General features: G+C 47.9%; 1 protein-coding gene across 4 annotated transcripts in view; it reads right to left on the reverse strand.

The window, feature by feature from the left end:
- The window catches only part of TRAPPC9 (trafficking protein particle complex 9), a 701,893-nt gene that overhangs the window by 454,626 nt on the left and 232,374 nt on the right, over positions 1-14,893 (reverse strand). For all 4 annotated transcript variants that reach the window (XM_032246659.1, XM_032246663.1, XM_032246652.1 and 1 more), the window contains one exon: positions 6,119-6,243. In XM_032246659.1, coding sequence (XP_032102550.1) covers positions 6,119-6,243 — 125 coding nt within the window. The remainder of the gene's footprint in view (positions 1-6,118; positions 6,244-14,893) is intronic.

Genomic DNA, 14,893 nt, shown 5'->3' on the forward strand with positions numbered 1-14,893 from the left:
GCTCCCTAGAAGCAGCTTTCACTGAATTACTTGTTTCCATGACTACACCATTCCTCGGTGATAGTTTTATAGGTTTAGCACGACTCCAATTAAATCACATCATTCCTGCTTCGGGGAGAGGGGCTCTGTAACAAGCTCATGGTGCCAGATGCCCCTACAGCAATAGATGTCCCCACAGACAGCACCGTCAGCCACTTCACTTGCACAGCTCCCGCTCCAGTCCCCAGAGAGGCTCAGCCATCCCACAGAAGACAAACCTCGACAATCAGAAAATGCCGCACGACTGCACAGGTTTGAAATCCACCACATTCACCACTGATGGATCTCGGGGAAACCCAACTCCTCCCTCTTACCCAGGACGCACCCACACTCCTTCCATGGGTGGCACAGCACCCTTGCCTGGAGTGCCCTTCATGGGCCTTTCCTATTATACCCTGTCCTCCTTAAAGGTCGAAGGATGAAGATTATTAGAAGAGAAACAGAGGCCGGGCGCGGTGGCTCACACCTGTAATCCCAGCACTTTGGGAGTCCAAGGCAGGTGAATTGCCCGAGCTCAGGAGTTCAAGACCAGCCTGGGCAACACCGTGAAACCCTGTCTCTACTAAAAAACAAAAAACAATTAGCCAGGCATGGTGGCAGGCGCCTATTGTCCCAGCTACTTGGGAGGCTGAGGCAGGAGAATCACTTGAACCCTGGAGGCGGAAGTAGCAGTGAGCCGAGATCACACGACTGCACTGCAGCCTGGGCAACAGAGAGACACTCTGTCTCCAAAAACACAGAAGAGACACAGACTCATGCCCTCACTCCACCACCCACAGAGTCAGTGAACTTGGGCAAGTCTTCCCTAAACTTCAGTTTCCCCACTAACCTCACAGGATATTTACAAGGACTGAGGAAACTTGGGAATGTCAAGCACCCAAACAGTCCCTGCCTGCAGAGCCCAATCCGTAAACATTAGTTCTTTTACTCTCGGTTCCCACGATAAAGCTGTGGAGGAGGGTGCCCAGGCCACTTGTGGAAAGTGGCTGGCCTCCAAGGGCAGGTGGGGGTCGCATGGAAGCAATGACACAAAGAGAAGCGACAAACTGATGGTCCACGGGGAAAGCACCAAGGCCTCGAGTGTGGGATACAGAGGCGCTGGCGCTCCGTCCACAAGTAAAATTCAGAAGAGGTGTACCCAAAGAAGTTGTCCCAGTGTAGCTGACGGAGAACAAAGTGGGTAACTTGGATAGTGTGACATCACCTCAAGGAGCCTCAGTTTTCTCCTGAGTGGATAATACCACCTACTTAAACAGCTCTCACGGGAATCCAAAAGGACACTTCATATGCAAGTGCCTGATACGTGAGTTCCTCGGTAAATGGTAATGATATTTAAATCATTACATTTAAATACATGTACAAATATTCATCTCTATCTATACACATCCATAATGATTCCAAAGAAAAACTGTGTTCACTCTTGCAACACTCAACTGAAGAAAACAAAATGCATGCCGCAGACACCATGACCCAACCAAACGTGAAGGGTATCTTCTAGGTTTTGAAATGTTACCCTAAACTGTAAGAGCCTATCCCGTGAGAGAAAGAAAAAACCCTCTTATTGTCTAACAGAATATCTAAAATGTGAGGATGCCCCAGAAGTATGAGTGGACCACAAAGTAAAGGAAGAAACCCATGAACTCCACGTGCCTCTGAAGCCCTTGGCAGCTGGCCTCAACCTCCCCTCAGCCCCCTCCATGCGCCTGCACTCAGGACCGCAGAGCAGCAGCAGCCAGCCATACACCGCAGGCCTCAGGGGCCTCTGCACCTGCCGGCCCCAGGTTCAGGAACAGCCTCTCCACCCTGGCCTGCTAGCTCACTCCAGCTCCCTCTTCCTTCAGTACTCCATTCGAGTGCAACTTCCTCTGTGCAACCACAGCAACAAGAATCACCTGTATCCTAACTGCCTTTTCTTGTTTTATTTACTTGTCTATTGCCCACCAGCCCAAGAGTTCTCTGAAGTCAAGAGCTCCATGATGCACTGTCCTTTCTCCATCACCTGGCATGCTGCTCAACACTGTACTCAGTGGGCACTGAGTTCCTGGCTTGTTTGACAGCCCCCAACTCGAGGGCACCTAAAAAGGAGGCTCCTGAATTCCATCACTGTGTCCCACCGGCAGGGCACCGTAACTGACCCACACCTGGAGCACAATATATGTTGCGCTTTAATTGAGCAACGAGGCATAGTAAGGGAAGGTCAGAAGGAAGCCTGAGCCTGGCCTCTGCAGTCCACGCTGCTAGGATATGGGCCCTGTCCAGAAACCGGACTTGCACTCGAGGCCAGAGGGCAGGGGCACAAGGACCTAAGGGAAGACACCACATCCGGTCCACTGCAAAATGGATGGAGTGATACAGCGGTGGCCAGGCAAAACGAGGACATCCTCTTTGGCACTGAGGAGGTCCTACCTGGGAAGAAATGGAATGGCACAAGGAAGGAGGGAGGAAGCAGCACACGAAGCAGCACAGGATTGAAGTGAACTCGGGGGGGGTTTAGGGTCTGAGGATGAGAACAGGCTGCGTGATGAGACGGTGCCGCTGGCAGTGGACAGTCTGTGGCGGGTCTGAGTATGAAGAGAAGCAGGAGAAGGGGACACCAGGCAGGCCCCTTTCCCACAAAAGATTCCACAACCCCGCCACTGGACTTACTGCATAATACAAATAAATGCACCCTCTGAAGCTGTGTCAAAACAGTTTACAGACAGGTGTAAACACCCTGCTCCCCAAAATTCCCTGGGCCTGCCTGTGCCAGTGAACCCCTACTGTAACAAGGGACACAGATGGTGAATGGGCCCACACAATTGAGCAAGCTAGTGTATTCAAAGCCATGGCGAGCTGGGCATGGTGGCTCACTCTGGTAACCCCGGCACTTAAAGGCCAAGGCGGGCAGGTCACTTGAGGTCAGGAGTTCGAGACCAGCCTGGTCAACAATGGTGAAATCCCGTCTCTACTAAAAATACAAAAATTAGCCGGGCATGGTGGCGCACACCTGTAATCCCAGCTACTCTGGAGGCTGAGATAAGAGAAGCACTTGAACCCGGGAGGTGGAGGTTGCAGTGAGCTGAGATCGTGCCACTACACTCCAGCCTGGGTGACAGAGCAAGACTCCTGTCTCGAATTAAAAGAGAAAAAAAAAAATAGTGAATTTCAGAAGGAAACAGGAAAGGTAACGCTGCAGCTGGCCTAAAGCCACCAAACTAGCTGGGGCAAACGATGAAACAGCAGACCCACCAGAAATTCAACAGGAAGAGCCAGTGCATGAGAGAGCACAGAAGGCCATGGTGAGACCCTAGTTATCCCCAGTGAAACCGTTCCCATAAACTTCATAAAATTAACCAGGGAAGAAGGGAAGGGGAGAAGGGAAAATAAGCATAGCCTGCAACATGCTCAGCGTTCATCGTGAGGGCAGCCTCCAGACCTGCTCTCAGTATTGCTGGTGCCTAAATTACCCGAGAATCACACAGACGCTACTCCGAGACCACCGTTCCCCTAACAGCTCTATCGACAGCCACTTGAACATTACAAAACGTTATGTTTTCCCTCTCAGATATTCTTTCAGGTCCTGCATACCAGTGTAATCACCGACGTCAGCTGGCCTGAAGGACCCCACTTATGCCAGGTGTTCGAGGGACCCCATGAAGAGTTGATTCACCAAAGAATGCAGTTTCCACATCCTGGTATTTCATCCCCCTCACCCCAACCAATGACCTTCACCCTCCACAACCCCCTTAAAAACCACAGCCCAGAATTCCTCAGGGAGATGGATTTGAGGGTCTCCTCCTACCTCCTCGTGTGGCATCCTGCTATCATTAAACTCCTTCTTCACTGCAAAGCCTGCTGTCTCCATGTCATAGGTCTGCGACTATGCAGGAGGCAAATGAGCCTGTTGGTCCCACAGTGCTGGAAACTTGGGCGGCTGTGCACACGCACAAGCACCCACCCACTCAGGACAAACCAGGGAAGCCCCGTGAGCCACTGGCCCCAGCTCCATGTGCGACCTTGTGAATTCAGACCAAAAAAACAGCCCTGAAGTTTGAAAGCAATCCCCAAGGCATGCGCAGAGCCATGGGGGAACAGTGGAAGGCCTGCCGAACTAAAGTGTTTCAGCACAACTCTCATCAGACACTGGCTACCCACAAAGCTCCGGGGCACAGGGGGAACACCCTGGGAATCCAGGTGGGCAGTAAAAATAGGAAGGAGAAAATCATCAACCAGCAGAGACGTCACACACTGAGGAAAACAGACCCCACAAAGATTAGTCAAGGCAAGTTTCCAAACCAATGGACAAACAAGAAGAGCAGTAACAGGCAGCCCCGGGGGAGGGCGGGGTCTCAGCCTCCAATTTGCTGCCATCCCTTATCTAAAAGGTCCAGCTTTCCAAAAAACATTAGGAGACAAGCAAAGAAAGAGGAACGCGTGACCCATGCGCAGGTAAAGCTGGCGGCTTCAGGAGGTGCTCTCTCACTCTGCTGAGCCTTTGCCCACCATCGACTGTCTCACTCCCAACCAGCGACCGGCCACCGATCCACCGTACCCCAGCCACACAACAGCCCAGTGCAAAGGAGCAGGTAGAGGGCCCCTGTGTGGTCCAAGCCTTCTCCCACCAAGGCTCCCCGCTCTGAAGCCACTGCTGTCTCCAGCAGCCTTTCTGAGAGCTCCAAGGGGAGACCGTGTGTGTAGACAGAGAGAAGAGAGAAACGTGTCACTGCTCTCCACAGCAGACAGAGTGCAGCCACACACTGGGGGCCTGAGCTGCAGCTCAAACGTAACGATGCCGGGGTCGGGGGGGCCTGAACACAGAGTCAGCCGGTGATGAGGATGCGGATGCAGGGGGCTGGAGGCGATGTGAACGCCGAGGGGCTCTCGGAGAAAGCCACCTCCCCAGCCCTCCCTGCCTCAAGCCCACCGCAACAGCACCCTCCTGTATTTGGTAGCTCCATGCATGTCATGTGTCGTGCAGATGCACACTGGGGCCTCTGCTGCCTCTGCTGGAAGCTTCTCCCACATCAGTCCCTTGGCTAACACAAGAGCCCAGCAACACAGTAACCAAGCCGCCATGTGGACAGAAGCTCTCCAGGAATGGGGCCGTCCCTGCGACCAACAACCCATTTCTTCACTGCAGAGCCGTGAAGGGGAGAGGACTCTTCCCCGAAAAGCAGCTCCGCATAACTTTGATCCACTGACATGACCTCTATCCACCGGAACTGGCCTATTTATTCCCTCTTGCCATGACCTCATCAGACAACACCCCATGCTCCTCACCCTTCCTGCTTAGAGACAGCGGCCCCAGTGCCTCAAATCCACTGTATCACTGACTCACAAGCATCTTGGCCAAGCGATTCTGATGTTCCTAACCAGTCACTGCCCTCTTAAATTTTGGCATGAGGACTGTAAACAACATCCCAAAGGATGATCCTGAACACATGCATGCCTGAAAGTGATGTTGCTGCCGGCAGCCTGGTCACCACTCTTAGGCCCTGCAGCCCTCCTGCTCTACACACTGGCCCTGGGCCGGCTCAAACAGCCAGCGCTTCCCATGCGCTGAAGACCCAAAAACTTGGAGCACCCGTGTAGACCTCTCCGCCGAGCCAGCAGCCACCTCTGCTCGTGCTGGCCCACGAGCCCCGCGCCACGCAGCTTTGCACTGACATTCACTTGTTACCGGCATATTTGTCTTGGCTTCCTTGGTGCCTCCAAATCAACAACCGGGAAGAGTTGCCAAAAGATCAAGAAAAATATACAGGGTAAACATCCGAACTGAGAATAAGAATGCAATAAATAAACTTGTCAAATGAGTAGGGAAACGGCAGGAGAGATGCTGCTTTAATCACCGCACTGCTGGATTCAGCCCATGGAATCTCCGTGTTCCAAGGACATAACAGTTTGCAACACCAAACAATGCACTCAAGCTTCCCTGTGACTGCTTTCCAAAACATTGTCCAAGAACAAACACTACTGAGAATCCAGCTTTCAGACACACACAGCCTCTCCTTTCTGAAAAGTGCTCGAAGCTGTGCTTCAGAAAAGGCTGTGAAGAAGCCCAGATGTCGCACAGCAAGTGCCGCCTGCAAAGCCAACTCACCTTGACGTGGCTGTAGTCACCTGCTTTGCTGCTCTCGGGTGGGTTCACAGGTTTGCCCTCCACTCGGGGCCGAACCACCTGCCGAAAAGGACTGGACAGGGGAAAACCACTCACACTGATTCCATCTGCAAAATAAGAACAAAACTCCTAAGTAACACGCCAGCTTGGTTTTGGAGGTTTTTGTTGGTGGTGTTGCTGTTGTTTTGATGGGTGTTGCTCTGTCGCCCAGGCTGCAGTGGTGCAATCTCTGCCCACTGCAATCTTTGCCTTCCAGGCTCCAGTGATCCTCCCACCTTAGCCTCCCTAATACCTGGGACTACAGACTACAGGCATGCAACTACACATGGCTAATTTTTGTATTTTTTGTAGAGATGGGGTTTCACCATGTTGCCCAAGCTGGTTTTTTTTTTCTTTGAATGTAAGGGATTTTGTTCAAAAACTGTGATAGTAAGGAGCATGCCAGTTTCTGTCCTGACGTTCTATCTTATATCAGTTACAACCGCCTGATGTGTGCTCCGTAAGCACACATTCACATCCGCTATGAGTAAATGTTGAGAGTGTATCACTCCTTAAAAAGGACAGCTCCTCACCACCTGGATGTGACAGCCGAGGCCCCAGTCTTCCCTCTGCGCATGAACCACACAGAGCCCATCTCTCCCCTGAGCCTCTGCTGAGCTGCTCCTCAGGCTGGAATGAGTCCCTCTACCTTAGTGCAGCCAGCTGTCTCTTGCTGCTTGACCTTAGTCAAAATGCCACCTCTTAGCTCAGCTTCAGGCAGCCGCCACTCTCTGCCACAAGACCCTACTTAAGCCTCCAAGGAGCACACACGGCCATCTGTTTTTTTTTTTCTTATTAGTTAGCATTATCTATCAACTGATCCATCTAACCCACAACTCATCTTTAAGTCCTCTCTGCATCTCATAACACATGTCCAACCCAAAAGGAAATCCTGCTAGCTCTCAAGAGTACACCCAGGACGGCCCTCGTGGCCAGCACCCACTGAGTCACTGCCGTCTCCCTCCTGGCTCTTCTCCCCTGTTGCCTTCACTCCTTTACCTAAGTCAACTCCCCAGACAGCGGGCAGAGCTGCCTGAGGAAAGGGGGCTCACACCCTGGCCCTACCACTCAACAGAAGATGCCAAAGTCTGCACTGGTCTCCAAGGCAACTGCGTGATCCAGCCCTCAGTCACCCTCCAATTCCCAGTTGACGGAAGAGAAGACCTGGCTGAAGGAATGAGTTATTTGACTACAGCTTTATATATTTTCAAGAATGTAAAGACATCAACTCGTAAGAAGTTATTTTCAAGTGCCTGCAGTTCCTAACAGAACCCAGCTGGCCTATAGGAGAAGTCAGAAGTCTGCCTATGAGTATGGCAAGTATCACAGAGTGCCAGCATCAACCAGGCCACAAGAACAAACCACCAGAAGCAATCAGTGCAAGAACTAATGTTAATAATGATTGGGGCGTAAGATACGGGGAACAGCAGACAAAAGAGCAAATGGTAGAAAATGAGGGTGGTAAGATGTCAGCTCACATCGGTATGACACTTTACAGTTTCTTTTTTTTTTTTTTTTTTAGACAGAGTTTCGACCTTTTGCCCAGGCTGGAGTGCAGTGACACAAACTCGGCTCACTGTAACCTCCGCCTTCTGGGTTCAAGCGATTCTCCTGCCTCAGCCTCCCGAGTAGCTGGTATTACAGGTGCTCGCCACTGCGTCCGGCAAATTTTTGTATTTTTAGTAGAGACGGGGTTTCACCATGTTAGCCAGGCTGGTCCTGAACTCCTGACATTGTGATCCGCCCACCTCAGCCTCCCAAAGTGCTGGGATTACAGGCGTGAGCCACCACACCCGGCTGACACTTTACAGTTTCTAAACTTGCCCCCATTTCATTTATTCTTTTTTTTAAGTTCCGGGGCACATGTGCAGGGTGTGCAGGTTTGCTGCACAGGTGAACTTGAGTGCCGTGGTGGTTTGCTGCACCTGTCAACTCATCACCTAGGCATTAAGGCCAGCATGTGTTAACTATTTTTCCTAATGCTCTGTCTCCCCTCACTCCACCTCCTGACAGGCCCCAGAGTGTGTTGTTATCCTCCCTGTGTCCATGTGTTCTCACTGTTGAGCTCCCACTTAGAAGGAAGAACATGCAGTCTTTGGTTTTCTGCTCCTGTGTTACTTTGCTGAGGATAATGAAACTTGCCCCTATTTAAAAGAGCAGCAATGAAAAAGCTGCCCACAGTCATACTGGCAATAACTGATCCTAGGCATAGCACTACACGTGAACAGATGTTTAGTAGACTTGACTGGATGGATGGATGGGTACCTGGGTGGCAGGTCTGAAACACACCCGGTGCTTTCGATCCCAAGCCGAGAATCCTTTTCACTTTCACACAGTTGCTGGGAAAGAAAATTTCAACGGCGGCTCATCTCAAACAAACCCAACTAAGTCACCTCTCATTAAGAAACTAAAGCTTCTTGCGATAAGATGAAGAGTATTTACTTTTAATTGACACAAAATGTGTATTTCAAAATTCTCAGTCACTTAGACCCAAGGCCCTATGCCTAATATCTCTTTGCAAAAATATATAATTAGTCAAGCATAATAGAAATAGTTCATAATTTTAAAAAAAGAGAGAACACTTCTCTTAAGCATCATTTGCTAAGGTATGTTCCCTTAAGTAATTCAACGTTCACAATGCCAAACAACGTTCAAGTGGGTAAGGAAGAATTAAGCAATTTTCTATTTAAAGGCTTCAAATCTCCAAAAGCTAAATTTTCTTAAGTTAAAAAACAGTCTACTTGAAAAGTTCATTACACCTTATGCTCAAAATAGCACATGAAGGAACCAGACATTGTGCGTCTATAATAAGAAAAATGACAAACTGATCTGTTTCTGTTGGTAGTGCCTATGGAATACATGTCTGAGGACAGTGATCAAGCACTTAAGAGTAGGGTCCTCTCGGCTGGGCGTGGTGGCTCACGCCTGTAATCCCAGCACTTTGGGAGGCCAAGGCAGGCGGATCACAAAGTCAGGAGACCAAGATCATCCTGGCCCACATGGTGAAACCCTGTCTCTAATAAAATATATTTTTTTAAAAAAATTAGCTGGACATAGTGATGCATACCTGTAGTCCCAGCTACTTGGGAGGCTGAGGCAGGGGAATTGCTTGAGCCCGGGAGGCAGAAGTTGCAGTGAGCTGAGATCGCACCACTGCACTCCAGTCTGGAAACAAAGCAAGACTCTGTGTCAAAAAAAAAAAATAAAAAGTAGGGTCCTCTCTGCACTTTACAGAAAACAGAGGTGCCCAACAGGACCCTGTTCAAGCATTGCATGCAAGCAGCAAAGGTCCACCTGACGTCCCACAAGCAGCTCAGGCTGAATAGGCACGAAACGAACCTCAGAAGATTCTACTCCTCATAACATGCTAGGCTACTCAGACCAGCTCAGCCACTGAGAACAGCTAGAAAACACAGACAAAGTAGTCTTAAAATCCATGCAAGCATCAGAGATCTAAGAAGAACTACAAGGCTACTGTCCGGCAGAAGGGCGAAAGACAGAGACAGGAGCCTACAGATTTCAGAAGAGTTCACCAAGAGGCTGAGAATCTGAGCAGAACCTCTGACATATTCCACGGACTCGATGTGAAAAACACTGGTGTTCAGTGTTCCCCGTGGAGAGTGGACAGTAAATCCGGGAAGCTTCGGGCAGGGCCACAGAGTGAAGGGGAGATTGGAAATAAGGCAGCACTTGCTGGGACTAAGGCCCAGCTTTGAGCCATGTCAGGCCCTGCAACTTGATTTATGCCATTTTTCTACCAAAATTCATTCCTCATCACTCCTTGTTCTACCCCCATTCTTTTTTACCTTTATGCATTGGTAATTATCTTCCCTCTGACAACCTGACACCCTGATATCCCCCAATTTTTGGCCTCAGTTCAAATGCTCCCTCTTCCATAATGTCTCCCCTAGCTGCTCTAATGGAAAGCAAGCACATCTTCCTGGGAGTTCCAGCATCTTCTCGGTCCTGAGACCCGTGCCTACCTCCTGCTGACCTGTACACAGGCAGAGAGCCCAAGGGTAGGAGGTCAGAGGGGTCAGGGCTGAGGTGCGGCTCCCCTTCTATCTGGCTGAATTACCTTCATCAAGTCACATAACATTCTATGAGCTTCAAATCCATCATCCCCCAAATGGGAATAATTAGAACACATATACTGAAGGGTTATATAAAGAATAATTGAATTACTGCACAGGAAGTATTGATCTCAATGCCTGGTACATAGCAAGTATTCAATAAAAAGAGCTGTTAGCATTCCTACTGCAGCAAATTAGGCGTGTCTTAGATTCCTTCATGACTATAAACTCCTTGAAGACTGACTTCTTGACAAGATTCACCACTGTGTCCCTCATAGTAGCTAATGCAGGCTCTAGCAAATTGTAATCCCTCAGTAAATAGTAACTAAATGAATGAATAAATTACAGGGTCAAATCCAATATTTAGTTGACATGCAAACAGTTTACACACACACTCAACAAAAATTCCATCATTCCAAAGTCACATTCAACAACCAACTCCTAGTTAACTGAAATTCATCAGGGATTAAGAAACCATCATTCTCAGCAAACTGACAGAAGAGCAGAAGATCAAACACTGCATGTTCTCACTCACTGGTGGATGTTGAACAATGAGAACACATGGACACAGGGAGGGGAGCACTACACAGTTGGGTCAGTTGAGGGGACATAGGGGAGGGACGGTGGGGGGTGGGGAGTTGGGGAGAGATAGCAAGGGGAGAGATGCCAGATGTAGGTGATGGGGAGGAAGGCAGCAAATCACACTGCCACATGTGTACCTATGCAACAATCTTGCATGTTCTTCACATGTACCCCAAAACCTAAAATGCAGTAAAATAAATAAATTGGAAAAAAAAAAAAAAAAAAAAAAAAAAAACCAGAAACCAGAAGATGGCCAAATAGGAACAGCTCTGGAGTGCAACTCCCAGCAAGAACGCAGAGGGTGAGTGATCACCCCATTTCCAAATGAGTTTTTATTGCCCATAGACCAGGAGATTCCGAGGCGGAAAAGCACCATGAGTCTCCAGCGAAGCCGTTTCAGCCGAAGCTGTGGGTCTCCACACAAAAACCGACACAAATCTGAGCGGCCGTTTCAACTGACACCTGGAACGCCTGGGTGAGAGAGTCGCCCACTCAACTGAAAAAAAAGGGGGCTAAAACAGGGAGCCAGGTGATCAGGCTCGGCTGGTCCCACCCCTACAAAGACCAGCAATCTGAAATGCTCTGGATTGAGAGTTTCACAGCAAGCACAGCTGGAACCAGGACGGTCCAGCTCTGTCGGGGGAAGGGTGTCTGCCATTATCGAGGCAGTCCACCACTACCGAGGCAGTTCACCATTAGTGAGGCAGTTGCCATTACCGAGACAGTCCGTCATCACTGAGGCAGTTCACCATTACCAAGGTAGTCCGTCATTACAGAGCCAATCTGCAATTACCAAGACAGTCCACCATTGCAGAGACAGTCTGCCATTACTGAGGCAGACCACCATTACCAAGACAGTTCTAACTATACCTCTATAAACAAAACCGCAAGGAAGTTCACACAACAGCTGGGCAGAGCCCACGGCAGCTCAGCAATACCTCTGCTGGCAGACTGTGACTAGGCTACCTCCTCACTGGGCAGGGCATCTCTGAAAAAATGCAGCATCATGTCAGGAACTTATAAATAAAGCCCCACCTTCCCAGGAGAGAGGATCTGGGAAAAAATGGCAGTTATGAATTCTGCTGCAGCAGGCTTAAACGTACCTGCCCAGCAGCTCTGAACAGAACAACGGAGCTCGCAGCTCAGCACTTGAGCTCCTATAAGGGACAGACTGCCTCCTCAAGCGGCTCCCCAACCCCCATATATCCAAAGAAACATCTCATAAAGGAAAGCTCAGGCTGACATGTGGTGGGTATCCTTCTGGGACAAAGATAACAGAAGAAGAAACTGGCAGCAACCCTTACTGTTCTGAAGCCGCCGCAAGTCATACCCAGGCAAGCAGGGTCTGGAGTGGACCGCCAGTAGTCCTACAGCAGAGGGGCCTGACTGTTAGAAGGAAAACTAAAAAACAAAAAGAAATAACTTCAGCATCAACAAAAAGGAGTCCGTTCAGAGATCCCATCCAAAAGTCACCAACTACAAAGACCACAGGTAGATAAATCCACTAAGATGGGAAGAAACTAGTGCATAAAGGATGAAAACACCCAAAACCAGAATGTCTTTCCTCCTCCAGCAGATCACAACTCCTCGCCCACAAGGGAACAAGGCTGGATAGAGAATGAGTTTGATGAAGTGACAGAAACAAAACTTCATAAAGTGGGTAATAACAAACTTCTCTGAGCTAAAAGAACATGTTCTAACCCAATGAAAAGAAACTAAGAACCTTGACAAAAGGTTTGACAAAATGCTAACGAGAAGAAATGGCTTAGAGAAGAATATAAATGAATTGATAGAGATGAAAAACACAACACGAGAACTTCTGGAAGCATACACAAGTTTCAATAGCCGAATCAACCAAGCAGAAGAAAGGATATCAGAGACTGAAGATCAACTCAATGAAATAAAATGAGAAGGCAAGATTAGAGAAAAAAGAGTGAAAAGAAATGAACAAAGTCTCCAAGAAATATGGGATTGTGTTGGCCGGGCGCGGTGGCTCACGCCTGTAATCCCAGCACTTTGGGAGGCCGAGGCGGGTGGATCACAAGGTCAAGAGCTCGAGACCATCCTGGTCAACATGGTGAAACCCCGTCTCTACTAAAAATACAAAAATTAGCTGGGCATGGTGGCGCATGCCTGTATTCCCAGCTACTCAGGAGGCTGAGGCAGGAGAATTGCCTGAACCCAGGAGGCGGAGGTTGCGGTGAGCCGAGATCGCGCCATTGCACTCCAGCCTGGGTAGGAAGAGCGAAACTCCGTCTCAAAAAAAAAAAAAAGAAAGAAAAGAAATATGGGATTGTGTGAAAAGACCTAATCTATGTTTGATAGGTGTACCTGAATGTAACAGAGAGAATGAATCCAAGCTGGAAAACACTCTTTGGGTTATTATCCAGGAGAACTTCCCCAACCTAGCAAGGGAGGCCAATATTCAAGTCCAGGAAATACAGAGACCACCACAAGATATTCCTCAAGAAGAGCAACCCCATGGGCACATAATCGTCAGATTCACCAGGATTGAAATGAAGGAAAAAATGCTAAGGGCAGCCAGAGAGAAAGGTCGGGTTACCCACAAAGGGAAGCCCATCAGACTCACAGCGGATCTCTCAGCAGAAACCCTATAAGCCAGAAGAGAGTGGGGACCAATATTCAACATCCTTGAAAAGAACTTTCAATCTAGAATTTCATATCCAGCCAAACTAAGCTTCATAAGCAAAGAAGAAATAAAATCCTTTATGGAAAAACAATTGCTGAGAGATTTTGTCATTACCAGGCCTACCTTACAAGAGCTCCTGAAAGAAGCACTAAACATAGAAAGGAACAACCAGTACCAGCCACTCCAAAAACGTACCAAATGGTAAAGAGCATTGACACAGTAAAGAAACTGTGTCAACTAATGGACAAAACAACCAGCTAGCATCAAAATGGCAGGATCAAATTCACACATAACAATATTAACCTCAAATATAAATGGGCTAAATGCCACAATCAAAAGACACAGACTGGCAAATTGGAGAAAAAATCAAAACCCATGAGTGTGCTGTATCCAGGAAACCCATGTCACATGCAAGGACACACAAAGACTCAAAATAAAGGGAGGGAGGAAGATTTACCAAGCAAATGGTGAGCAAAAAAAAAGCAGGAGTTGCGACCCTAGTCTCTGATAAAATGGACTTTAAATGAACAAAGATCAAAAGAAACGAAAAAGGACATTACAAAATGGTAAAAGGATCAATGCAACAGGAAGAGCTAACAATCCTAAATATATACACACCGAATACAGGAGAACCTAGATATAAAGTAAGTTCTTAATGATCTACAAAGAGACTTAGACTCCCACACAATAATAGTGGGAGACTTTAACACTCCACTGTCAATATTAGACAGATCAAGAAGACAGAAAATTAACAAGAATATCCAGGACTTGAACTCAGATCTGGACCAAGCAAACCTAATAGACATCTACAGAACTCTCCAACCCAAATTCACGAAATATACATTCTTCTCAGCACCACATCGCACCTATTCTAAAATTGACCACAAAATTGGAAGTAAATCACTCCTCAGCAAATGCAAAAGAACAGAAATCATAACAAACAGTCTCTCAGACCACAGTGCAATCAAATTAGAACTCAGGATTAAGAAACTAACTCAGAACCACACAACTTCATGGAAACTGAACAACTGGCTCTTGAATGTTGACTGGATAAACAATGAACTGAAGGAAGAAATAAAGATGTTCTTCAAAACCAACGAGAACAAAGACACAACGTACCAAAATCTCTGGGACACATTTAAAGCAGTGTCTAGAGGAAAATTTATAGGAATAAATGCCCACACGAGAAGCAAGGAAAGATCTAAAATCGATGTTCTATCATCAAAATTGAAATAGCTAGAGGAGCAAGATCAAAAAAATTCAAAAGCTAGCAGAAGACAAGAAATAACTAAGATCAGAGCAGAACTGAAGGAGATAGACACACACAAAAAATCCTTCAAAGCATTAATAAATCCAGAAGTAGATTTTTTGAAAAGATCAACAAAATAGACCACTAGCCAGATTAATTAAAAA

This window comes from Sapajus apella, unplaced genomic scaffold, assembly GCF_009761245.1.
Source record: "Sapajus apella isolate SASKATOON/1434 unplaced genomic scaffold, GSC_monkey_1.0 scaffold3, whole genome shotgun sequence".
NCBI lineage: Eukaryota > Metazoa > Chordata > Mammalia > Primates > Cebidae > Sapajus > Sapajus apella.